The sequence below is a fragment of the Chinchilla lanigera genome, unplaced genomic scaffold, assembly GCF_000276665.1.
Source record: "Chinchilla lanigera isolate Chin_1 unplaced genomic scaffold, ChiLan1.0 scaffold00004, whole genome shotgun sequence".
Taxonomy (NCBI): Eukaryota; Metazoa; Chordata; class Mammalia; order Rodentia; family Chinchillidae; genus Chinchilla; species Chinchilla lanigera.
In genome coordinates this window covers 36,516,793-36,544,418 of record NW_004955405.1, presented here as the reverse complement: position 1 = coordinate 36,544,418, position 27,626 = coordinate 36,516,793, and the positions used below count along the sequence as shown (strand labels likewise).

The window sequence follows — 27,626 nt, the reverse complement described above, 5'->3', positions numbered from 1 at the left end:
AGGTGGAATCTTGCCTCAACCACTTCCTGGCCATGAGACCTTGGGCAAGTTACTTACCCTTCTCTGTACCTTAGTTTCTACATCCATAAAATAGAGATATAATGGAAAGTAAATGAGATAATGAATGAGGTAGAAAATATGGTAGAGTGCTTAATAACTCGCAGCTATACTTTTGTTATTGTCAAGCTATGCATTTCATACCTACGCATTGACAGTCATTCTAGAGCACTGGAAATAAACTCCTGAAGTTTCTCTCCCGTGAAATCAATACGTGCCAGTATTCAAATGTCATATCTATATAAGGGGAAAATAATCATGCATAAGGAGAAAAGGACCACTTAGGCTTTAAAAGTGAGATAAAAGACTTGTGCTAGAAATCACTTGGCAAAATCATGAACCATATCAGCAAAATGTCATTTAACAAATTCTAAAAGAGAACAAAGGATATTTTCTGTGACTAATTACATTTCTCTAAGACTATCTGATAGGTCTAACAGATAAAGAAAAAGCAATAGAAGAAATACTTCAGGAAGCTTTGGATTCTATTTTATATGGCATAGTCTTTAAGCTAGAAAAATTTAATATACTCACTAAACTTTAAGTTTCAAACTCAGAAAAGCTAAAATCAATGCTTCAGTTCACCCTGTTCCTGACCCTTGAACTGTAGTCACAAACCTAGTGCCACTTAATAGTTTTATTGTGGCCTATAAAAGGGAATAAAAAATAATATCCACTAATTTTGAGGCTGAAGGATAAGGTCAGAATGAAATCGATACACAACAGAAACATCCAAAAGAACTGGAAGGAAAAAAGAAACCATAAATGTAAGATGAAAGTGAATGGTCCTTTGTCTCTACATTTTATTAGTTCAGGCACAAGTTAACTAGGAAGCTGCTCTATAACATGGTTCTGATATTCCTGTGTTTCAGACTTCTGATATTGCTTACAATGATGCATACAAAAAATGATCTCCTCTACTTTCTACTGAGCACCTACTGTGTGCCATGTACATGTGGGGCATTATACACTAATTAATCTATTTAGTTGCCATAAAATTCTATAAAAGTTTGTTGCCTATGATACAGGAAAATATAAACTGCCCAGCTAAATTAAATTTCAAATAAACAACACTTTTTATTACAACTGTGTTGGTACAATATTTGGGACATATGCTCAATAAGTACTTGTTTACCTGAAATTCAAATCTAATGGGAAGCACTGTACTTAATCTGGCAACCCTAATAGTATGAGATAGGTATTAATATCCTTATTTCATTAATGAGGAAAATGAGATCAAAGAAATTAAGAAACTTACCCAAGGCCATATAGGCTATCAGGGGACATCTAGGTTTTAAACCTACTAACAAAGCTTGAATTCGCAACCAGTATAAAACATTTTCTGTATTTAATTATGCCTTTCCTACATCTAGGTGGTCACCTCCTGTTGATATTCCCTAGAATGCTCCATAACTTTATTTGTATTTCTGTCCCTCCCTTAATACTACTTGCTAACTTCTAGCGTAACAGGTTAAGTCTATGTCCCACCATGACCATTTTCCCACAAACACTTCTTTCCTACTTCCCTTTGGAGTGTGCCTCCCCCTCACTGTATGTAGCCCAGATGGGAAGAGAAATTAAGGGGTCCACCTTCTCATGATGAAGTTTTTGTCTTAGTCTTTGTCTCATGATTCCCTAACCAACCAAGGAAAAGGTATATGCCAGATAGGAGTGTCTCTTCCCAGTTGTGAAAGCTTGAGCCATAGGATGAGAAAAAAAATGGCAAAAGTTCATTCATTCCAGAAAGCCAAGTAGTTCCTTTCTGGTTCTTTTCCAAAGCTGGCACTCTAGGTTTTCTCTGTCCTTCACATTTAATTCCTTCTTTAGGTTAGATTAAATAACTGGTTTTTGTTGTTTATAACAAAGAACACTGACTGATTGTCTCTCTTGACCAGAGCTCCCTGCAGTTCATATTTAAGAGTTCTGTGCCATTCCATTTCCAGCAAGGATGTCTTCCTTGTTTTATGTTCTAGTAAAATGTAGGTTTTAAGACATTTTAACATATTTAAACATATTTTTTATGTTTTAGTAGATAGCAGACATTCAGAAATGTCTGTGAAGTCAAAGGCAGATGAATAAACTGAAATTTCTCAGGCTGGTGACTCAGTGGGTGGACAAGATGTTTGGGTGCTTTCTTCTTGTACTCAACCACTCGTCTGACTGGGATCTTAGAGAGCAGTTGAGCACTGGGACCATTAACTTTATAAAGAGTGGATAGAAGATTTAATAAGTTCAAGAGCAGTAAAATGTCCATGTGCTTCTAAGATCTATGACTCACTACAGATAAGAAATTCAGCTTGAGATCTTTTCTGTTATCTCCCAACAAGAACTATGATGCTTTAGTACCAGGTTCTAAAAATAAAAAAAGATGGAGCTGAAATCACAGTCTACATTGCTGGAATCACATCACTTGTAAATATAATTTTAAAATGTTTGTAATAATTAATTTGTTTAATATGGTTTTTCTTTATATTTTCAACCAATAGTCGATAGATATAGAGTTTAAGAGCAATAAAAAGTAATGGGTAGATAAATGTAGTGGTGTGTTTACCAGGGAAGAGCAGCGAATTGAGACTTGCTAAATTACTCCATGTTGATATTATACCTTTAGGAAACAGCTTAACCTTTATTTAATTTTTTTATATTAATATCAGCACAGGATATCAATTAAAGGAAATGACAGATGGCTTCTATACTTCCTGGGTCAGACTATAACAGAATGTTCTTGTGCATTCCAGTGCTAATGGCAGTAACGGAGCAGATCTGTTCTAAGAGGAACGGGGAATACAGCAAAGAATCTGAATACCTTGTCATTCAAGAACGCAGCTAGGAAATGCTTCAGTTAGAAAACAACGTGGGATGAGCTTTCCAAATAGATGTAGGATCATACAAAAGTAAAATTAGGTGCAGTCTGTGTAATGTCAGAATGAAACGTTAATGTAGCAGCTAGAATAGACTCTGACAAATAATCATGTATTAAGAGCCTGCTATGAACAATGCATGGGGTTAGGAGCAACAGAGGATACCAAGGAAACGAGTGTGTTTCCTGCCTTCAGAGAGAACTATAAAACCCTAAAACAAGTGGGCTTTGATAAGGTTTCCAAGTTCCATAAAAGCATGAGGAGCTACCAGTGAGATCTAGAAGGGCTTCCTGGAGGAAGAAGAACTCAAACTACATTTTGAGGAGCAAAAGAACCACATGAAATTTATTAGCGGAGTGTTCCAGAATGACGGAACAGCCAAGCAATAGCAGAGAGTGGGAGTAAAAGCTTAATTGAAAAACTATGAAGCTATGGATGGTAAAAGCAAAATAAAGTGGGTAAAGGGGGAGCCAAAAAGAGAAGTTCAGTGCAGTGGGGAGAAGCTAAATCACAGAGACTTGAAAAACTGGTCTCCCAAGGGAGCTTCCCAACACCTGTATGGGTTTGTAAGAGGAGGACTGATATTAACAGTCTTCTCTAGAGCAGGACCTTGGGGTGGTCTGAGATGTTACAGAGAGCCATTAAAGGTGATAACACGACATCCAACAGCCCTCTGAACCCGCAGAGTCCTGTAAACCATCAAGCTCTTCTCAGATTGCTCTGGACTTTCTCAGAGGCCACTACGCCCCTGTGATTCCTCCCTGAGTCCCCCAACCGCATTTAAATCATTCTCCTTCACTTTTCCCTAGACACCCCCAGCCTTAACCTCACTGGATTGTTTTCTATTATTTTTTACACTTCAGTTTTGCATTCAGCTGCTACCTCCCAGGTCAATACTCTTATTTCTGGATGAGGTTAACTTGCCTCATCATTTTTCCCTAAATTACTCAACTCTTGACCCTTTTGATTTAAAGTCACTCTTCAGTATCCATGGGAAGCTGGCTCCAGGACTCCTGATTGATACTAAATTCTGCAGATGCTGAAGTCACCTACATAAAACAGTGTATTATTAGCATGTAACCCATACACATCCTCTTGTATACTCTGGAACTAATATCTAGATTATTTATGACACTTAACACAATGTACATGATTTGTAAGTTGTTACACCACATTGTTTAGGGGAAAATCACAAGAGAAAAGTCTGTACATGTTCAGTACAGACCAAATTTTTTTTTCCAAATAATTTTGATCTGAATTCCAGATAGAGAATGGAAGTCACATAGTTGAAGGGCTGACTATGTGTAGATGAGCCTTCCCATACTCTGGCCTCTCTGCCCCTGGGGACCTTCCAGTGATCCTGCCCTCCAGCCTACTACAGTCTCTTATTTCAGACTCTGTTCTAGACCTTGTTATTAGCAGCGACAGCACCCCCATTCACAGTCCTAGTGACAGGCATTCCATCTTCTGAACACCTGCTCGAATCTTTCCAGTTCGTTCTTCTGCTACCCTGTCTCTAATCCCCTTTGCTTCTCTCAGAGCTCCAGCCAATTGATCCCACCAACCTTCCACCACTCTCCAACCTCCTTGATGTCTTCCTCACTTCTTTCTGTACCAAGCTTAAATCCCATCATCAATCTCTACGCTCACTCCTTTCCATATGCCTTTAACTTCTCAGACACGGCACTTCTGGCTTTCTTCATTCTTGCTAGCCGTTCTTCCTTGGCCTCCTTTACTGGTGGGCTATGTCCTCTGTGACTTTTTACTACTACATTTGGGAAACTCAGGCCTCAGGCTTTCTCTCCCTTCTCTATCTAGCCAGTGTCTCTCAGTGTTCTGATCAGTTGGTTTCTGGACACGTGATGAGAACCAAAACCTATGGTGCTCCAGTCCCTTATATAAGATGGTGTGGTATTCCCATATAACCTACTTGCATTCTCTAGTACACTTTACATCAGCTGTGTATGACCCTGTAATGGTTGATTACTTGTGTCAAGTTGAGAAGTTTAGAAGTTTTATTAAGTCAGCTCAATAATTCTACACCCTAGGGTGCAGAGGACCCACCCTGGGGCAGCGCATTGCCTGAACGGTAGAAAGGGGAAATGAGGAAGGGCGGACTTGCTTCTGTTCTTTAGGGGAGCTCCAGTGTTCGCCTTCAGTTTGGACATCATCTCCTGGTTCCTAGGGCAGGCTCTTCATTTTCTGCCTCAGATCCTTTAGCCTTCTGGTGTAGACTCTTTAGCCTTCTGTCACAGACCCATTGGCAATCTGATACAGACTTGCACGGGACATGTCAGTGAGCTCCAGACCTTGGACTGAATCCGTCAGTCTCCAACACGCAGATACCCTCTGCATGCTTCCTCATCCAACTCTGTGGCTGACCATCATAAGCCAAACTTGTAATTTCTTATACATTTGTATATCATGTGTTGTGACTGCTTCTCTAGTAAACCCTGACTGGTACAGACCCTAAATACTAAATATAATGCAAAGGTAAATAGTGCAATATGAGAATAGTTCTTACACTGTGTTGTTTAGGGAATGATGACATGAAAAGTGTGTAGATGTTCAGTACAGATGTATACTTTTCTCAGTATTTTTGATCCACGGTTGTGCTGATTAAATCCAGGGATACAAAACCCACTGATTTAGAGGGTCAACTATACTTCCTCCTTGATCATATCTTTCCATTTGATGACTTTAAATATCATGAATGTGTCAACTGTCACTTGATAAATGACAGCTTCCCAGACTAACCTCTCAAACTCCAGACATGTTTACTCTGCCACCCACTAGATCTCACTGCTTTTCTGGATTATCATACCCAAGGTCAAAACTCTGGCCTTTCTCTCAAACCAGCTGAACCTGTTTCACTGGCAGTCTTCTCCATCTTAGGCCTGTTTACTCTAGCCACAAATCTGGGGGACATCTCTAGCTCTTCTTTCTTTCTTTCTTACACCACATTCAATCCACTGGGAAATTCCACTGACCCACCTTTAAAATGCACCAAGAATCAAAATTCTCACTATTACTTTTGCAACTGAGAGGTACTCTCACTTCTCAGCCAGATTATTTTGGGACCTCCTCTGAACTTCCTCCTTCTAACTCTCTTCCCCTACAGAATATTCTCAAGCAATGACCAAAGTGATTCTGTTAAACTGTGTCAGATGATCGGATCCTTCTGCTAAAAACCTTGTAAGATTTCCCATGTCATGTAGGGCTTAGCATACTTACCACAGCATGCAAAGTTCTGCCCCATCGGGTCTCTACGGCTCCACCGAGCTGCTTTCTCCTCCTGCACTCCGTCGTGGGCTCACAGGGCTCCCATGTTTTAAACTGCCAGATTCAGTCCCACCACAGGGCTGACCCCCAGTTGTCTCTGCTGGAACACAGCTGTCCAAGCACCCATGTGTCTCTCTCAGCAACTCCTAGCCCTTGGTCACACACCTCTTCCACAGTGTCACCTACCCTGACCACCTCATTTGAAATTGCAACGTAGGGGCTGGGGATTTAGCTCAGCGGCAAAAGCGCCTGCCTGGCAAGCGCAAGGTCGTGAGTTCGGTTCCCGGTACCGGAGAAAAACCAAAAAAAAAAGAAATTGCAACGTGACCCTTCCTTTCCTGCCACCTGATTTATCTACCTTTATTTTACACTTCGTACTTACCCCTTCTTAAACACTGTATATTTTATATTATACATAGCTTACATATAAAGTATAATATCACAACTACAATAGTTATATACAACTGCACTATAGCTTATATATTAAATGGTTCATCTATTTCTTATGTTGATTTATTAACTCTCCCAGCTAGGAGGTGAGCTCCCAATGGTGGGAATGTTTTTCTGCTTTGTTCACTACTGTATCTCTGGTACTTACAGAAGGAAAAGCAGGCAGAGCAATTAGAAGTCTATTGTAAGCATCTAAAGCACAGAGTCCAGTCCCATGCTACAGTGTATTGGAAGTATGCAGAGGGGCAATACAGAGCGCAGGCCTGGCTTGGAGACCTTTCAGAGGACACCAAAACAGGTAATTTCAAAATGTGAAAAGACAGGGGAACCCTGCAAAGAGCAGCATGAACAGAATCAAAAGTTGAGAGGCATGTAACAGCATCACGTATCCACACTGAAAGGATGTCAGTGTGACTGCGTGTGATGGTCTGTTCCATGTGCCAGTTTGCCTTGGCTCTAGTTCCAGTCCATTGATTAGTTAGTCAACAAACACTAATCTAGTGTTGTTCTGGAAGTGTTTTGTAATTGTGACTAAAGTCCATCATCACTCTGCTTTAAGTAAAGGAGATTTTCCTAAATCAGACATATCCAAGCCACAGCCTGTGGGTTGCTTACCATTTCTCTTTTGCTTTTCCTTTTAAAGTTATAAAATATTTTAAAAGAAAGGAAGTGTTCTGATTATATGCATTAACTGTAGTATATATCTTGTATGTAGCCCAAGACAATTCCTCTTCACTCAGGGCAGCCCATGGGAGCCAGGCACAGGACTGATCCAACCTGCTGAAAGGCCTGAAAAGCAGAGCTGAGGCTTCCATGAAGAATAAGAATTTCATTCCTGCTGTGGACAGGAGATTCCATAGTGGTCAGCCTGCTCTTCCTGACACCTGCTCCACGGATTTGAGACCTGGCCAGCCAGTCCCCACGGCAATGAAGGCCTACCACTCTTCCCTGACTTCTGTTTTTCTGGCTGAAGCCTAACTGATACACTAGAGCACTATGGGTTAGGGCAGAAGGTGGAAAAGCAGGAGGGATGACAGGCAGTGGGGAGGGCGGACCAGGAAGGGCATTTGCTTCTATCACGCTGAAAGTCTTCAACTTGATGCTTTGGGCAGTAGGACAAGTGAGGAGAATACCGCAATCCAAGACAGAGATGGATCTTTCTGGTTTTGTTACAAAGGATTTACTGGTATAGGCAGCAAGAGAAAGAGACAGCTGCTAGAAGCTGAGATACTAGGAAAGCTGCATGTGAGAGAATTAAGAGGAGAATGTTGACAAAATATTGCTGGGGAACAGCGTTTCGGAAGGAGTGTGTGGTCTACCGTGGGCTGAAGCATCTACGCCACTGTGATAAAATAAGAGCCACTGAGGTCCTCAAGGACAGCCACAAGGAGAGGACAAACCAGAAACTGGGTTGTGCTGGCTGAAGACTGACCGGGAAATGAGAGAGCAGAGGAAAGGGTAATTATTCCTCCGGAAGTGTGGCTTAGGCTGGAGGAGGGAACGTGGCAGAGCAGAGAGAGGATTCAGTGTCACAGGAAGGCTGAGCTTCTGCACAGGCTGGGCGGAGGTGGCCAGTGAACAGCAAGGGCTCAGAGATCGGAACAGGACAGACGTTCCCCCCAGCGAGGTCCAAGAAAGCTGAGGGAGCCAGGGCTCGGGCACAGAGGAAGGCTTGCTAAGGGGCAGCCCTGGGAGGCCCTGTGTCTTCCGCAATCTGCCAGAAACTGGAAAACCAACAGTGGTGTGTCTGAAGGTGGAGGCTGAGGGACGTCTAGTACTCTATGCCCAGGGGGCTGGAGGATTCTTGCAGAGCTCAGGAAACAAGGGTACAGCTCAGAGGGAGTAGATGTGTGAAGGGCAACAGGTGGGGCCTGGTTTCCAAGGGGCTGCGTTACCACCTGCGAGGGCCTTACGGAGTGGAATCAGGATGTCCTGAGAGTTACGCTAAACAGCTTCTCAACTCCCTTGCGACCCAATATTCCTTCAACACCTCCCTCGTTCACTGGCGTTTCCTCCACAACTGAAAACAGTGCCTAGCATATTGCAGGCACTCAATAAATATTTACTGAATGAATACATAGATGAGCTTCTCTCTCAAACAAGCACAGAAAGCCTTTTAGCGAGAATGATCTGCTTTAATGTAGACTCTTTTAAGAGTTCACAACTGCTTCTCGGGCCTTTCAGGGAATGTAATGACCCCATTCTCCTCCCTTGAACTCAGGAGGGTCTGAGCAAGCTCATCCAGATAATTTGGGTGTCAGAGTGGGCATGCTTGGCTTGAATTTTTCCCCAGGCTATCTTAGAACAAATCATAAAAAAATGGTTAAATGTCTATTTTATTTTATTGTACAGTATTTTTTTTCTGAACTGAGCAAGAGTTTATTGCTCTGATTTTCATTTAGATTCTGCCATTGGAGGTGGAATAAAGCTTTAACCTTCTCTGATACATCAATCTCTCTCTTCTTCCTGCTCTTGGTGACATTTACCGTCAACTGAAGGGAACAGAGGGAGAAAAACAAGAGTTCTCAAAAAAAGTAAGCTTAACTGGCACGATGCTACAACCAAACTATAATGCAGGCCGTGTCAGCTTGCTGTTAACATGAGTCCCCAGCGAACTTGGCCTTACCTGCGTGGAACACTTTGGCTTTTCCATTAGTGATTCCGGAAGAGCTTGCTTCCATTTTTATTGTCCTTCTGCCTGGTGGGAGTGAGGAGTGCCTGACCACGGGCACACGACGACGCGACCCTGGGCGGCTTGCCACACTTCGCCGTTGATGGATTTGCAAGCGCTTTTCAGCCCCATGAATAGATACACTTAAACCTGGAATGAGAAAAAGCCCCATTAGGCCAAAGATGTCCATTCTAAATGGCTAAAATGGCTCATTTTATTCGGGCTGGACTTCCAGAGAACAGAAGCAACTGTGTTTACGATATCCTCAAGACATGTGAGTGCTATCAGTAGATTTTCACATGACTTTATTTATTGAACTATGCTTCATTCAACAGTGAACATCTTTAATTATCACGACAAAACTTTCATGAACAAATATCCAATAAAGTCAATTTTTTTTTTTGTCTTTTTGAGACAGGCTCTCGCTATGCAGTTCAGGCTGGCTTTGAGCTCAATTTGAAGCCCAGGCTGGCCTTAACTTTCAATGATCCTCCTGTCTCAGCCTCCCAAGTGAATAAATTCCAATATTAACATTCTACTGAAATTATTTCCAACATACTGGAAAAATATGCATGTGCTTGGCACGCCGTTGTCAGGAACTGTAAGGCCTAAGAATTGTTGTTAGGATACCTGGCATTTCAACAAACATCAATGAACTTGCTCTTCAAGATTCACTGATAGGTCGGAGTTGGCAACTATGTGCACATTTACACCTCTCTTAACCTAGAATTATGTGCATTTTTAGAACTACTTTGTTCTGAAGATAAAATAGGGCAAGATAATTGTAAACATACCAAAAGCAAAGACACAGCATATGAGTCCCAGATAGTCCCTGCCCACCACAGGAACCTAGCCTTCCCCAGTCTTGTTTCATCTCTTCCTCTGTCTTTGTGGTTGGTTTGCTTCTTCAGTGCTGGAGTTGACAGTAAGTTCTAGACATCATGTCAAGCTCACCAAAAGCTCTACTGATTGCACTGACTTATGTCAACCCCATCAATATAGACTACATACGCTGATACATATCAACCATACAAAAATTCTGTGTCCAAATGATATTTTTAAAAACCCCATGTTTTGATCACTAGTGGAGCTTGCTACAATATCAATTCATTACTCAGAAAAGCGATGAAGGGAAGGAAGCAAGAGTGTACCAGGGCTTTCCTTTCCTAATCATATTTCAAACTTTCCAAGTGGTTGATGTGAGATAGTTCTTCACTGCAGAAGAATTCCTGCTAATACATGCTAAAATTAAAAGAAAAGTATAAAATCATTTAAGAAGTCCCAGTGAAATATGGACAGTGACATGATTTGTCTAAGCAGTTGCTGCAAGGACAGAGTTGGAATTCAAACTCTTAGAAAAATCCAACTCTGTTTTTTAAGAAAACGACAAAGAAAGATATTAACATTCTAATGCCAATATGCCAGTGGGACTTGCAAGGAAGCATGTTATCTGAAAGGCAGCAGCTAAGCTCCACCAAATTGCAGAAATTTTTGCTAAGAAGAATCTGCTGAAAAGGAAGGTATAAATAATTGGTTTATGGATCGTAAGTACTTAGAGACCACAAGTCTACTAAAACCTCAGAACTGGGGGAAATAACAAGCCTTCTCAGAAACAAACTCAAGACCAGCAATCACGGGCCGTACTACAGGTGTAAAGACTCACCTTAAATTCCGCTGGGGGGGAGATAAAGCGAAGATGATTGAATCAATTTTGTGAATTCCAACAAATCTTAAGGAAGGATAATTCAAATCAGAATGGGGTTTTATCAGACCAGGAAACATTCAGACAAACTATAAGGCAGTGCTCATCAAAGGCCTTGAAGTTCAAGAATTCCACTCTCATAGCCAGACCGTCCTCTGTACGGTTTCACTCTCGTTTGTCACTAACTGCCTTACTTCCGACAGCATTCGCCAGACCCCCTCCAGACCAGGACCTGGCTTCCTTTGCAGGAAGAGCGCAAGCGTGTGAGTGTTCCTGATGACCGGCAGGCAGAGTTCTCTGTGTGAGCTAAAGAACTGAGGTCCCGGGCTTCTGCAAAGCCATCTGCTCATGAATTGCTTAGAATGAGTCTGTCACCATGATCTGGTTTCTGAGCCTGGGAAGCTGTGAGCCTGAGCCTCATTCTTGGAAGGTTTCCCTAGGCCTGCCAGGTGGGCAGCCCTTGGCAGACAGCATGCCAGGCTTCCCTGGCAGTGTATGTCTGTTCAGGTGCTGCCCAGATGCTGCCCAGGTGCCAGGCATGTGTGAGCCTCTGCTCCCAGATGTGTCTCTTGGTGGGTCAGTGTGTGAGTGTCCACATGCTATGCTTGCCCCCATCCCGGTGTGGCATTTTTACATGTCCCACATCTCCACTGAGATGCATGCTAAATGTCTGCAGACCTGGCAGGACTCCAGAAAAATCCAGACAGGCTTGTAGGTGACAGATGAAAGGAGTGGGAGACACATTTTAAGTCAACAAGAGGTGATACAGGCAGCCTCAGGCTGCCCGCGTGGAACAGGCCACTTGCCCCAAAACATTTCTTCTCATCCGGTTTGCGGAGAGTTATCGGGCTGAAGGAAGCAGGGCTGTGACTCAGCCCTGCACTGTGAGCTCTTATGTAACTCCCCCCTTCCCATGAAGGACAGAATGACAGAAACGAGCATGAACATTACACTGTAGAAATAAACGGCACAGGTATTTGACACTGTTGAATCCTATGTTTAAAATATATAGCGGGGCACAGCATAAGGAAAATAATGAAGCTAAAATGACCCACAAGTATTATCAGGAGTGGATGCACGTGAGGAAGGTGCGTATGCTACACCAGAACCAGAGCCAGCGTCCTCAGAGGACCGGTAAAGGGCATGGCCCGTGAGCTCTCCTCCTACAAGGGTTAGGACCGTAGGAAAAGATAGATGCATAATAAATAGCTGGTACCAAGATCACGGATATGCTCCAGGCATCTGAACGTGTGAAGATGTGCAGCAGATCCAGAAGTCGCAAGCTGAGAGATGAATTATCACCCCACAAACTGTATCATCCAGGTTTTTCTTAATTACTCTTGAGAAACACTGTTGGCACTGCTTATCTACGAGATGCCAGGCACTGGGCTCGGATCTTCATCATCGTCTCGTTAGTGCCTCACCGCAACTCCGAAAGCCAGAGGAGTGGAATCTGCTTTCTTCAGATCCAAACCCGAGGCTCGACAAGGTACTTGTCAAGGTCAGAGAGAGGGATTCACTGAGATTTTAGCCTTTATTTGTCTGAACGAGGCCGTGTACTCTGACAAACGAAATACCAGTACAGAGACAGAGTGTGTGACATCCGCAGTGGTTCTGAAGGCCTGAAAAGATTTATCCAACAAGAGACCGGAGGCTCAGATGATGACACTCCTGTGACCAAAGCCCTTCTAGAACCCTCTCCGTCCCCATTTGCCATACCGGGCTCATGATGCCATCTGTGCTGAAATGCCCCCTTTTCCAAGTTAGGTAACACTCAGGAGGCCCAGGGCCGCTCTTCAGGTTTCCACCCTGGCTTCCCGTTCGCTCCACCTATCCCTCCCTGAGGATCTCGGAGGGCCCCAAGTGTCTTATGCAGTGTCACCAGCTGTCCTCTCTGTGCAGGCAGCCCCTCGGGCCAGTCCTCCTGCTTTGCAGCCTCCTGAACTCAAGCTCGCTTCTCCTGTTGGGCCTGAATGTTCTGAGAAACGCAGTGACTTCATAGAAACACGGGGTTTCATATTTTGATTTTAAAGAATCCACCAAAGCTCAGATTTCCTTCCAGATCCTCATATCTTTACTACACAAATACCTTTCTAATTCTTTTCTCAATAAAAGTGAATTCTGCGGTGCCCTTTCACTCTGGCCCTCTTCCAAGGGGCACTGTTCCTGGAGGCACCGCACGGTAGAAATGTGTCTGACGATCGGTGATTTGCTTTCTTCTAAATGTCACTGCCGTGATTCAGTAGAGCTGTGTGCCATGGGGACAGCTGTAGTTCTGTCGATGTTTTACAACTCGCAGCAATAGTGTCTACTGCTGCATCGTTCCCTGTGTCATTTCTTAGGTAAATTACTTAGCAAAACACAGAAAAACTATATTTTAAATGTCACCACCATGAGCAAAGCATAAGAGTTACTGTTCCCAATTATAAAGTTAATAATGGGTGGAAGGAGACATTTATTTCTAGTTTTCTTTCTAATTACAATGTAAGGTATGAACCAGAGCTTCACTGACCTGAACTGGGAAGGAAACACTCTTGGCTGTTTATTCTCAATCAAGATTTCTTTTCCCAAACTTTCTGGAGTTTTTCTAATGTCTTCTCTTATTTGGCTCAAAGAATAGTTTGGCAAAACTTTTTCTAAAATAGGCTGAATCTAGTAGAACTGCTAGTTCCCTTCTAGGTATCTTCCTGGAAGAGTTAAAGTCATTATATTACAGGGATGTATGTACATCTATGTTTATAGCAGCACAACTCATAATACCTAAATCTTGGAAGCAAGTGTACATGTCTATCAGCAGATGAATGGAGGAAGAAAATATGATATTTACACACCATGGAGTACTACTATGCCACAAACAAGGGTTAACTTCAGTCATTTGAAAGAAAATGGATGTACCTTGGGACCATAATGCTAAGTAAATCACACACACAAGCTTCATCATCAAATTATAAATGAATTAAAGGGCCAAATAAATGACAGCCAATAGGAAACAGGGAGGTGGACCTTTTGCAAATGAGAAAAGGACCGAGAGAGGAGTGTGGAAAGAGAGGAGGGGAAGGGCATGAAATGAATTAACACATGTTCTGTCTGTGTACCATCCCCCAGTGAGGAATGTAACTGTTAGTACTACAAACATCAGCTAATGAAAATAAAATAATAAAATGAGCCGAGACCTTCCCATGTCCTAGGGAGAAAAAAGGCCAAGCACGTAGGAAGACACATAGATGAACAAGCACCCATGTGTCCTTAGCTTTAGGACTATTCCCAGCAGCTGGGATGGAAATTGTGCCGCCTCAGTAAGGTGGAGGCGGTGGATCCAGAACAAATGGACTCCGAAGAGTTCGAGGCTTGGTACCTGAGTCCAGGAGCCTTCTTGTATCACCAGGCTTTTTGACAGGTTGGCATCAGCTTGTTGCCCAAATCTGGTAGTACCAACACCTCAAAACTTCCTGCCAAGTTTCTTCGTAATGTTGTGAAAGTTGTATGTCTAAAGCCACAGTAACCAAGCTCAGGACCAGATATACAGCACCCAGATGTAACTTCGGGCTCAGTGTTGTCAGGAAGAATTTTTAGATTCAGAAATTAGCGGAGACTGCATGGATATTGAACCAGCATGACTCGAATTCAAATAAAGCCCCACGATTAAATTACTGGTGTTCTCACTCCTTCAAATTTACCTCTAGGGTCTTTACGGTCTTTGGTAAGGCTTTCTGTCCTGCCTCTCAGGCTGAAGAGCCTCCTTTCTTCCCCTGCCACAGAATCCTACTAGAAGAATTTCGCTTCAGGAAACCACACTGGCAGTGTGGATTATTGTCCCCAGTTCTTGCTTTCTTTCTGCTATGGAGTGACTGGCAGGTATCTCCTAGCAGAGGGACGAAGAATATTCCCTGCTCCCAGGTTTGGAAATTGGTCATCAGGACTTGCCCTGGAGCTCAGTGGACATGATGAAAGCAGAGGCATGAAATATGCTTGTGTGGTTTGGGCTCACTCTCTTGTGCGTCTACTATTACCATAAAAAGCACATGTCCCAGTAGCTGTGGGTCTCAGAGCAAGACGTGTGGGGTGGACCTGAACCTGACCTCCAGCCAGGAGCTGAATTCCACTCAACATGGCCAAGGTTGGTCCAAACCCAGCTTCCCTACAGACGCCCCCCAAAAGGACAAATATTTCCAGTGTCAGCTACTGAGATTTGGAGTTATTGGCACACATCAGAGACTCCGTGAACACAACCCCAAGGACAGAATTCATAAGTGGCAGTGAAACAGCGGGGTGCTGATGGTTTCCTCACAAGTGGTCACACCCAAGAGAGAAACACCTGCTTCCTGCCTGAAGTGCTCTGCTCCAGACCCCAGCCCAGCACAGCCCTTGAGAGTCAGCTCGGTCATCACCTTTGGGAGGGGTTTCCAGTGTCTTCTCTATCGAAATGTAAGTGTGTGAGGTGATGCCTCTAGTTTCATTTAGCTATTCTACAACGTTGCATTGTACACAGTAAAATTATTCAATTCTCCTCTGTCAATTGAAAAACAGTAAATAGACTGAAAAATAAATTTTAAATGCTGCATAGGGCACTCGAGAAGTGCACGTTCAAACAATGAGCTGCCACCTCAGAAAGGTGAAAATAAAGGACACGGACAACATCAGCTGCTATCAAAGTACCACGGCAACAGGAACTCTCATCCTCTGCTGGCGGGAATACAAAGTGGTACAACCACGTTGGAAGGCGACTGGCAATTTCTTATGAAACTAAACGTACTCTTACCATGTGAGCCCGCAAGCAGGCTCTCTGGTGCTCACACAAGTGAGTGAAAGCTTTACTCCACAGAAAAGCAGGCACATGAATGTTAATCATGCAGCGTAATTCATAACTGCCAAAACTTAGGAGCAACCAAGGTGTCTTTCAGATGGTAAATGGGCAAACTGTGATTCACCCAGACAACAAAACATTGTTTAGTGCTAAAACAAACAAACAAAAAAACATATATAGCAAACTTAAGGGTACATTACTAAGTAAAGGCCAGGTGTGGTGGTGCACGTGTATAATTCCAGTACTTGGGAGGCTGAGGCAGGAAGATCACTGTGAGTTTGAGGCCAGCCTGGGTTACTTAGTGAGTTCAAAGCCAGCCCACATGACAAAGTGAGATGCTGACTCAGACAACAACAAAATATTACTAAGTAAAAGCAGGCTACGTGGTATGTGATTCCAATCATATGACATTCTAGAAAAGGGAAAACTATGAAGATAGTAAAAATTCACTGCTGCCCCAGGAGAGAGGGAGGGAGGGATACATGTGCACAGCACAGGGAATTATTAGGTCAGGGAAGCTCTTCTGCATGATGCTACAGTGGTGGAAACATGACACCATCAACTTGACAAAACCCGTGAAATGTGGAAGCCATGTGCTTTGGTGCACTATGTACCATGGTGGGTTTATCGATGTCACGAGTGGTACTACATGTTTTGTTCTCACCTGGGAAGGCAGCAGTGAGGAACTCCACAGAAGACATGTGGGAACTCTAATTTGCACTCAGTTTTGCTGAGAACCTAAAACTCTCCTAAAACATAGTTCATGTAAGAAAACAAACAAACAAAAACCAACTACTCGCCATTCACCACCTCACCACTGGCAACATAAGAAACCTCTTTATGAAAATTTGTGCATTGGACTTCTGTTTCCTGACTAAACAAACCTTGACTGTGAGAGTTTTAGAAACCCACTGCTTTCAATTTTAACACTTAATGGTTCTGCAGCCTATAAATCACATCACTGAAAACTTCCTTAGAAGTTCCTCACATACTCTCCGTTTGCTACCTGTTACCTTTATTCTCCCAGATTTCTTTGCACCTTGGGTCATCATTCTTTCTTCCCTGCCCTGAAGGCCAATCTGAACCCCGGGTGTCTGGCTTGACCTCACGCAGTATTTCACTCCTCCTTACCCAGTCTGAGCAACCGCAAGACAGCAGCCATGAGCTTCCTGTCACCCACGGAAGTTTAAGAATTTCCCTTGGGTTCTGTGGACTTAGGCACGATGTACCCTGTCCCCAACCTGCCCTAGGTAGATATAAAGTTTATATCACTATAGTCGAAAATGAATTGGTGAAATGCAAGGATGCAAACTAGAGGGAAGTGGCCAATATAAACATTTGGCTGACAATCAACACCTTGGATACCACATTTTCTTCATTCATTCATCTGCTGGTGAACATACAGCCCGCTTCCAGGATTTAGCTATTATCACTTGTGCTGCTATAAACATTAATATGTATGTATCACTATAATACGATGGGGAATGGTCGGGTCAAATGGAATTTCTATTTTTAGTTTTTTTAAGAAATCTTCTTACTGATTTCCCATAATGGTTGCACTTAACGGAACACTACTCAGCTATAAAGAAGATAAACTGGAGATACTGGTAGGAAAGTGGATACCCTTTGAAAGCGTAATGTGAAGTGAGATTTATCAGACCCACAAGTTTAAACACTGTATGAGTTCTTTCAGCTGAGTAATCCACAGTAAAATCAGAGAGCAAATGAAAGAGTGACAAAAGGAAATGAGGAGACAGATCTTTTGCAAATGGGAAGGGGACCAAGAAACTGAATGGGGAGGGGACATAAAACGATTGAAGATGCGTCATGTGTGAGTGCGAACTATCCACAGTGAATGCAATCATTATATATAGCAAACATAAACTAAAAAAGTAACAATGATAATCATGAAAATGGGGGAAATGGATCTAGAGATGGAGGGAGGAGAGGGGAGGGCAAGGGAGAATAAAAAAAAAACTGGGATATGTTAAATGCAGGTACCCACTCCTTAATGTGAATATGAACATCATGTACTGCAAACATGTATTCATGAAATAGAAAGAATTTCTTTATCATAAATAAATAACAATTGCCTTTGCAAAAAAGAAAAGACATTCAATAATTAAACATCTGAGTCCTGCACATTTTACAAAACATGATGGTCTCTAATTCCATCCATTTTCCAGAAAAATACATGATTGTATTTGTGTTTATGGCTGAATACCATTTACACTGTGTGTATATAGCTATTTTCTTATAAGAGAAATCATGAGATGTTAAAAGAAATCAGTGCCTCGGGAGCAAATTCTTTCTGAGGTTTTCGGTTGTTTATTCAGTGACTCCCTAAACATTTGTCAAGAGCTTTCCCTGTGCCACACGCAGAGGTCTTGGAGGTTAAAAGACAGCTCCACACTCACAGAGCTTGCCGTCTGGAGGAGGCGCCCCCAGTACCAAAGTGGAAGGAGCAAGGGCATCTGACGGAATACGGAGCAGAACGTCAATACTTGCTGGGTTTATCAAAAAGAAGAATCACAATCATTTGGTTTCTCTTGAAGAAGCCAGTGAAACATTACTGTTTTCCTAAAATCCATCTATTCAGCATTTTTCAAGAGGGAGTAGCACAGTCCAAGTATTATCACACCCCAGGCAGGCAACAAAAACAGCTAAGTCGGAGCTAGGTCTCGCCCGCATGTGGTGAGACCCACACACTGTGAAAAGGTGTGCCCTGCAATCCTCGGTTTCAGCAGAAACACTTATTAAATGATACCACCAAGTGAGCATATGCACATGACTCCTTACGACCCTGACCTCAGTGGTGTAGCTTATCTTAGCAATCAATAAACTGCTTCTAGAAATGAAACGCAATATGCTTCCCTCCCGTAACATCCACTGATAGCTGTTAGCCCCCTAAAGGGAACGGTGCTTCATATAAAATTTTGATTATTTGGACAAGCAAGTAAAACTTAGTAAGGAAAACATTTTTACAGAGTAATGGATCTTTACCAGCCACAACTGAGCCCTGCACCCTGCTAGGCCCAAGGACAGAAACAAGGATGATCAAGGCAGGATCTACATCTACGAGAAGTGAAGTGTCTGCAAAGATAGAAGGTGTGCAGAAATAACTATTAGAGGTGAGAGGTCAAAGGAACACAAGGTAGACCTTGGACTCTCCAATGGGAGAGAGGAGGGCATATTGTTTTAGGAAGAGCCAGCAAATAATTTGGGCTCTGTGAGCCATACGATCTCTGATGTCATCGCTCATTCTGCTCCTGTGGCCCCCAAACCTGCCTTAGACAACTTGTAAATGAACGAGTGGGGCTGCGTTCTGGGAAGTGTTTGCTTATAAAATAAGTACTGGTGGAATTTGGCCTCTAGGGCTTGGACTCAGAGCATTGGGGGCAGCAGTCGGGGACAGAGGGGCGCAGGTCCCTCCTCTGGGTCTGGCCTGCCAGGTAATGTTCTCTCGGGGATGCAGAGAAAGAGTGAAGGTTGGGGGCCTGAAAGAACAGAGCTCATTCACGGAAGGAAGAGGTGTCCAGTGTCAAGCAGGCCGAAGATGTGCAGGAACCTCGCTGTCTACAGCAAAAGTAATGGCGCTGATGATTTAATTCCGAGTGGAATTTTTTAGTTTTAGAGAGTTTGTGATGGGACTTGAATGCCACGCTGCATGCAATGTTACACTCAAAAGTAGCGGGAATCACTGGACACACTCCGCATGGGGCGGGGAGCAGGGATAGATGGAAGGCGACTGCTCCACTCCAGCTGGGGAAGCAGATCGGTGGCAGGTAGTGGGGTCCTGGACCACACCAGTGCCACCGGGATCTGAACTGACAAGAGACACAGCTGGAGAGTGGGCCCTGCAGACTGGATGACCTTTTCCATGTTTGAGGGGGAATGAGAGGAGATAACCACACTTGATTCTGGATCTGAAGGCAGTTATACTAGTTAGCTGCCCATCCCTGGAACAAAATGTCTGAGATAACCAACTTACAAAGCGAAAAGGTTTACTGTAACGGGAACACAGTTTTGGAGAATTCGGGGCATGACTGCTTTGGCCCACTCACTCTGGGCCTGTGGCACAGTGGGAACAGAGTAGACCAACCCCCGAACTCCTGGCCAGGAGCAAAAGAGAAGAGGAAGAAGGAAAAGTAGTCTCCCCCATGCCCTCCAGAGGCCATGCTCCAATGACCTGCAGATCTCCTACTAAGCCCACCACCACTCCCAGCAGCACCAGCTGAGGGCCAAAGCCTTCAGGGGACATTTCACATCCATACTCCAGCAACAGTACTTGACTCAAGAATCTGCATGTCCATCAGCAGAAGAATGGGTTAAGAAAATATACACATAAGGGAATACTATTCAGCCAGAAAGAAGGATAGATTTGAGTCATTTGTGGGACAGTGGGTAGATCTTGAGGCCATAATGTTAAGTAAAATAAATCAGTCACAAAACGTTAAATATCACATGATTTCCCTTATAGGAGAGGCCCAAAATGTAAATAATTTGAAGAGGAAAATAAAAAAGATATGTTAAGAAACAGGGAGATAGATTCTGTGTAGATGGGAAAGGGGACCCAGGGAAAGGAGGGGTAGGGAACAAACATGATCAAGATGTGATACGGATATGTACCAAATCCCCAAGCTGAATGTAATCACTACCTATCACAAACAATGCTCATTTTTTAAGAATAAGAACATGGACGGGACATTTTGATAAGCAAGATGTTAAGTTCATCTTTGGATATGTGGGTCTGAGACTCCCTTGGAACACCCAATTAAGAATATTCACCCAGAACTGCCAGAAGTAGGGACATGGAGCTGGAAAACTGTTCTGGCTAGTGCTCTTTGACTACAGATTAAGGCTGAAACTTTTGAGAAGCTGGAATTTCTGGAGAAGAAACAGGAGATCACAGATTGAAACTTGAGACAACTTCTATGAGGAAACTAGAAAGACAGTCAGCACAATAACAGCAGTAATGATTAGTATTTTCTGAGGGTTTGCTACGGGCCTGACATTGGTCTAAGTCGTAAATACCTGGAATCATTTGATAGTCACATGCATCCTGTATGGCCTTGATTTCCTCTTTGCCCTCTTCTTACAGAGGAGGAAACTGAGGAACAGTGATTTCCACAGTCTCCAGCCAGGTTTGAACACAGGTAGCCCGGGCTGTGGTTCAGCACTCAACAGAACAAGGAGATCCGAGGGACTATGTGCTAAAGGAAGCTCAAAGGAGTTGAGGAGGGAAAGGCTTACAGTGGGTCGAGACAAAAATAGGTGTCAGAATACAAGAAACCGGAGAGTGGGGGCACAAATGAGGAAGTGAGGCGATGGATCCAGTGCACTGGAGCCTGGCCTTGTGACAGGCAGAATAATGCAAGAGTCTCCAAGTCCGCATCCCTGGAGTCCATGAACGTCACCTCACATGGTGAGAGGGACTTCGCAGACTGATTAAGGACTTTGAGACGGGGAGACTGATTACCCCAGGACACAGGGAAGGAGCAGTCTAATCACCTGCAACTTTGAAAGCAGAGGACCTCCCACAGCTGGGGTCAGAGAGACGTGTGTACCGCTGGCTTTGGAGGGAGGAAGAGACCATGAAGGAAGCCGTACGGTGGCTGCAGAGGCTGGAAGACCCTCCAGAAGGAACCGAGCTCTGCCAGCACCTTGGTTTTTAGTTCCGTGAGACCCGAATTCCACTTCTGACACTTACAAACCAAAAATAATAAATTCATGACATTTTAAACTACTGAAATGTGACTGCAGCAATCTCATCATTGTTCTTGAAAATGAATCCAAGCCCCTGGTCCATCAGCCTGACACTTGTCTGACCGCCAAAGATGGGCTATTTCCAGCTGGCTCTGCTTTCCAGTCACTGTGGGCTGTGATAATGAGGGCCCCCACGAAGGAGAGAGATGAGAAAGCTGGCCCTGTGTGAATTTCCTTCATCAATATTTAATTGACTCAACTGACCATAAAATAAATGCTAATTCACAGAAGTCCAAAAATGTATCAAAACTAATGGCAGAATGCACATCAGTAATTATTACTGATTATAGTTCTATGATAATAACATGCAATTAGATTTTTCAGCCACATAATGCACTTTATGGACATTCAGTTTAACAAATGTTTACAAACCAGGGACAAAATAACAATAAATCACATGGGCTGTGAAATGTAACTTTTAAATCAAGTTTATAATGATTAATTCATAAGAACAATGTATAGCTGTTTATGTGATTTGAGTGATAAAGTTGATCTTGACTAATTTCAATGCTTCTATAATTAAATTTCAGATACAGTTAATAATGAATGAAAATCCTTCTGGCAGAGAACTGTTATATATTAAATCTGTTTGAAATGCATTAAGTTAGTCTTAAAAATTGCATTCCATTTTCCTTAAACACCTGTCTGAAATAATTTACTTCCTATTTATTTAGCAAAGGATTTGAGATGACTTACAGTGAGGCACATATTCACACATTTTCATTCTGTATGGCTTTTTGAAAGTCTGTCCTGACATGAAATTTCCTTTTTTTTTTTTTTTTTTTTTGCCTAAGTCAAATTTCAGTGTATCAATGAGGCAAGTTGTATCACTTTCATAGCAACATAAGCTAATCTAACCAAAGTGTGCAAGAACATTACTCAATAAGTGTCGGGTGGAAAGGTCAGGTCTCCTAGGAAATAAGAGGCAAGAGGGAATTAAACGTGACATTAACATTTCTGTAAATTATATACCTGCAAGAGGGCCACTGATCCCAAAATTCATTGGCATCAAATATCTGTTGCAGTAGGCTCTCTTTCTCTTTGATGAGGGGTCAGGAAGCTCTGCCACACGGCCAGATGGAGCCCACTACTTTGTTTTGGTACATAAAGTTTTATGAGAACACGGCTACACTCATTTATTTATTGTCATATATGGCTGAACTGTTTTTGTGCTGTCACAGCACAGTTTAATAATCATTCTGAAAATATTTACTATCTTACCCTTTAAAGATGGAGTTGTCCGCCTTATTCTTATACCAATACTGCTGAGATATTTTGCAAACACAAACTTCGGAGCCACACTGAGTCTGAATCTCCCTTCTATTGTACCAACAATTATGCCTTTATTAACATCTAAGGGCCCCAGTTTCCTCTAAAATGGAGATAGTAATAGTACTTACCTCATAGGGTAGAGCAGTCTGGTCATGTAACAAGTGCTAGAAAAATGGTGACTTCGCAATTACATTATGACAATGTTATCAGTGAGAAACAGATTAATGCTAGGTGGCCGGTATCCTGATTCCACTGCTTTCTGTGTGTGTCTCCAGGCAAAGAACACCTGATGATGGGGATGATAGTAACCCTGCTGGGCTGTTTGAGGATTTATCAGTTAATACAGTTAGCAATGCACGGTACAGACTATATGCCCAATGATTATTAGCTATTTTTCTTGCAGTATTAATATTTTCAATATTGTGTATCAGGCTTGATGCTAAATTTGCTAAATGGTCTGTCATATGAGGTCATTACTGTTATCATTGCCACTTTAAGAAACAAGGAGTTTAGGCAGAAGGAGGTTTACTAGCACATTTAATTCATATAAAGTTCTTTATTTTAGTACTGAAAATTGTACCCTGGACGTTCACACTTTCCCAGTCCTTTTTCATTCTTTATTTTGAGACAGCATCTTGCCAAGTCCTTAAATTGTTCAGGCTGGGCTCAAACTTCTGATCCTTCTGCCTCAGATGCCCTAAGTGATGAGATGACAGGTGTGTGCCACCTTCAGAGAGTTCATAAGTGGTGCAATTAGAGTATTAGTCTCCCTAAAGGTGGGACTAAAAGATCTCACTTCCTAGATGGTCATGGAAGCAAGTTTCTCCGTGGAAAACAGGCTAAGAAACAGCCTTGTGGATTAAATAACAGTTACTGTAACAATTGCTCTCCTCTCTTGTGTGCAGTTAGGTGGACTATAAAAATTCCACAAGTTCAGAATTTTAGATCTGGGAAATAGCTTACAGATCATCTGCTGGAGGAACTGGGGTCTGGAACAGATCTACGATGGGCCCAAGACTGCAAAATTTCAGTGTAGAGTAAAAACTAGAATAATATCTTGTCTCCACTCTATCCACCACAATCAACTCTAAAGCCTAATGACAGAAACCTCATGAAATATTTTCTTCCATGATGGCTTAGTTGTTATCAAATAGAGGAGGATTTGGGAAGCAGAGTCAAATGCTTCAAGTGTTTTCTGCATTAACTTGGATGAGAAGGATACTCATCTCCAGAACCTAAACTCTGCCTAAACTCCTTGTTTAGTGTGCTTAGGGTACTCTAAAAGACAGTACCCTTGTTTAGGGTACTCTAAAGAGAGCCAGGTTCTGGAGACGAGTATCCTTCTCATCCAAGTTAATGGGAGTGTGCTTCGGTGAGGGCATGTCACAGAGGGGATTTCAGAGCCACCAATGGTCAGAGATAAATGTCTTCACAGATCAGAAAGACTAAATACCCTCGCAGCAAGGCCTGCTTGGAAGTAGCTCTAAACATAGCGATATTTTATTTTATTGAGGTCTTGCAGGTAGGTGATCGTGGTGACGACTTTAACTCATTCACTTCACAGAACAGTCAAGAAACATAGTCAGGTCACTAAAAAAAATATGAAGGGTAGAAGTAGAGCTTTGTGTTGCTCTTAATTGTCTTAAGATGAAAATCAAGTTCTATTGTATGTGACTTCGTTCTTTGATAAATTAACTTCAGAATGCAATGTGATAATACATTTTCAGCACTACACCGAAAAAGTGTAAGGGTTAGGAAGCGACTTTAATAACTTTGGGCGCTTGCATAAGGCACCTCTACGCCTCGTGTCCTCATCTGTCCAAATGGGAATAAAGACACCATTCACCCCATGAGAGTATAATGAAGAATAAACGAGCCATGCACTTTCAATGGAACCTGTCTCTAGAGAACACCTAATAAATACTAGTCACCACTACTGATACCACTGTTACTGCTGAGGCAGGGCTTGAAGAATTTAATTTGCATCTTCCAGAAAGGCACATGCCCCAGCTTTTCCCGTTTTATGATGCTCTCCAGGGTCTGACCTGGAATAGCGCCATCTCTCCTCTCCCAATTCTGTCCATACCCTCTTTGCCCGCATTCCCCACTCCTGCTCCCCGCCGTCCCCAGCAACCCCACAGTGAGCTCTGTGTGATGTGACATGACCTCGTGGATCTGTGTGTGTCTTTCTCTCTGGTGGGGAGTGTGTCCTCACCCCTCAGTCCAAACGGACTTTGACAGAGCCCATTCCTCTCTCAACGGGGAGCTCAGCCATCGTCATTTGGGACTCACCGCCCATCCAGGACCGTCACACTCGGCAGGGCCTCCCCGCACCAGAGCAGGCGCATGCTCTCCCCACCTGTACACCAGTGGCATTTGATGCACTTCCACTGCAGTCACTACCTCACTAAGCAAAAGCCTGTCTCCCCGTGGAATGTGTTCTCCCATTCATGTATCCTAATTGTCTGGCACTTAGAAGATGTTCAGTCAATTTTTGTAGAAGGCTGAAATATAAAGGGGATAAAAGGAGTCAACTGGCAATGACTGAATGTCTTCCATGTCCCTACCAGCTTGCTTGATGCTGGGAATACAAGATAAACAGAAAACAGTCTTCGCTTTCATTTTTGTTGGCAAGCAAAATGTCTCTCTTCCTTTCTCCAGAGAGTAAAGAGAATACTTGGCTTTTAACTCATCAAATATCTCCTCACCATTTATAATGCACCCAGAACTGGACTAGGCACCAAGGTAGGTGCAAATGAAGGAAAATAGCTGCTCTAGGTCCTAGGGACTCCTGGTCCCACTGAGAGAACACAACTAAACTCAAAAAGCTAATCTGAACCCCAGGGAAACTGGGCTCACCACTATCCGGAGTCATCCTCTCTGAGAAGCCACATCCTACCTGCAAGGCTCTAAGCTTTGTCATTTCCTGTTCCTCTAAGCTTTGTCATTTCCTTTGTCATTTCCTCTTCCTTTCCCTGCAACATGATTTCCACTTGGAGGGGGATGATATCAAGTAAAAAGCTAAGTTGGTGGGTAAATGGAGTCTAATATTCACGTGGATGTGTTCCCGGGGTGTGCTTGCTTCACCGAGAGAAACTTTACTAGCCCTTTTTTTTTTTTTTTAAGGCACAGTCTCGCTATGTAGCCCAGGCTATCCTCGAACTCACGACCAACCTCCTGCCTCAGACTCCCAAGTACCGGGAGTACTGGATTGCATCACCACGTCCAGAAATAGCACTTTAATAGCACTAAAAATATTAGAAAGTGAGATTTATGGAACTAAACTCAAACCCCTGATACCAAACAAGCTCCTTTCCTGCTTTGCTTCATTTAGGCCTTTGATACAGAAATGAAAGACAAAATACTTCCCCTCCAGGAGTATAAAATCCAGCCTTATTTGTGTCACAAAACAAGCACCTTCCCAGGGCACCTGAGACACACTAACTCAAGTGTCATAAATAGACCTTTCCAAGGTCTGAAGGCTCAGAAATGAATATTGACTGGTGAATCCAAGCATGCATCATTGAGATGGTAAAACTTAAGACTTATCAATTGTTGATTCACTGCTTTAAAGAATTCTCAATGCTTAATGAAAGCAAATAAACCAGGAAGCACAGATGCTCCTTTCATTAAAAAATACAATACAATACAATAAAATAAAGTAACCGCCAGCTAAAGAACAGCACTCGTTAGGGAGACAATAGCAGAATCGCCCGTAGACAACCGTAACTCATGTTCATTCTCACTGCTTTCAGAAAAAGTCATTTTTGTTTTTTATAGGTAGAGGCAGAAGCAGCTCAGTGAGAGCCCTGCCTTGGCTTAAAGAGGCTGAGATTCTGACGCAGCTGTGATCGGCACGGATCGGCACTGAATATTTGCACGTGATTGTGACTCTCTCTTAGTTCCGATCATAAGAAGGAACAAACTCCCACTGCTATGTGCACGTACTATCTCACTGAGCTCACTGGGCTGTAATTCCTTGGGCCACAAGGCTGAGTTGGACTCCCCGCTATCTCTTCGGCATTTTCCACGCTGCTTTGCATACATATCGCGGGTGCTCGATTAGTGCTGAATGGATTCTCGCGAGAGTACTGCAAATCACACGGCCAGGACACAGCAGCAACGGCACTCACACAGAATAACGCATTTCCCACTCCAGCAGAATATCGTCAATGCGCAATACTGCTTTGTGATTCCCAAGGCCAGATTTGGTGTCTCGCTATCTAAGAAACACACCATTTGGGGGTTAATGGTAGATTAAAAATGTTGAGATACAAACTACAGAATTACTCCCCTGCTCACACTGGGAGAAGGGACAGAAGCTGGCAGAATCTACACTGATCAGTCCATGTGGTGGGAACAGCTCTGAAATGTGATACAGCGTTCCGCACTTCGGTGTCTAGGGGCAGAGGAGATTTATGTCCAAATTCTGCCAATTACTGGTAAGTAATTTACTGCTCGGAACCCCTCTCTCTTCATGAGTCATACAGGCACTGTAACAGGACCAGTCAGGTCTAAATCCAACTTCCTTTCCACTCTGCACCTATACCAAGCAGCTGAAGGAGGCTGGGGGGAATCACACAGCCATGCTGGCTGTGGATGGGCGCTCACACAGTCTAAGCGGGAACTCAGCACAGGGTCGCCCAACAGTCTGACCTTCCTCCAGTAATTAGGGGTTCAGGCCTCGGAAGTAACTCTTGCCAAGTTTGTGACACCTCCCAGCACCTCAGGCGCTGACTTACCTTATATTCCGGTGGTGGG

General features: G+C 43.1%; 1 protein-coding gene across 2 annotated transcripts in view; it reads right to left on the bottom strand.

Annotated features, from left to right (window-relative positions):
* Positions 1–27,626, bottom strand: part of Ano4 (anoctamin 4) — a gene marked incomplete at its 5' end in the record, with an annotated part of 365,728 nt that overhangs the window by 171,322 nt on the left and 166,780 nt on the right. For both annotated transcript variants that reach the window (XM_005374542.2, XM_013518664.1), the window contains 1 exon segment: positions 9,277–9,471. In XM_005374542.2, the coding sequence (XP_005374599.2) occupies positions 9,277–9,471 (195 nt within the window).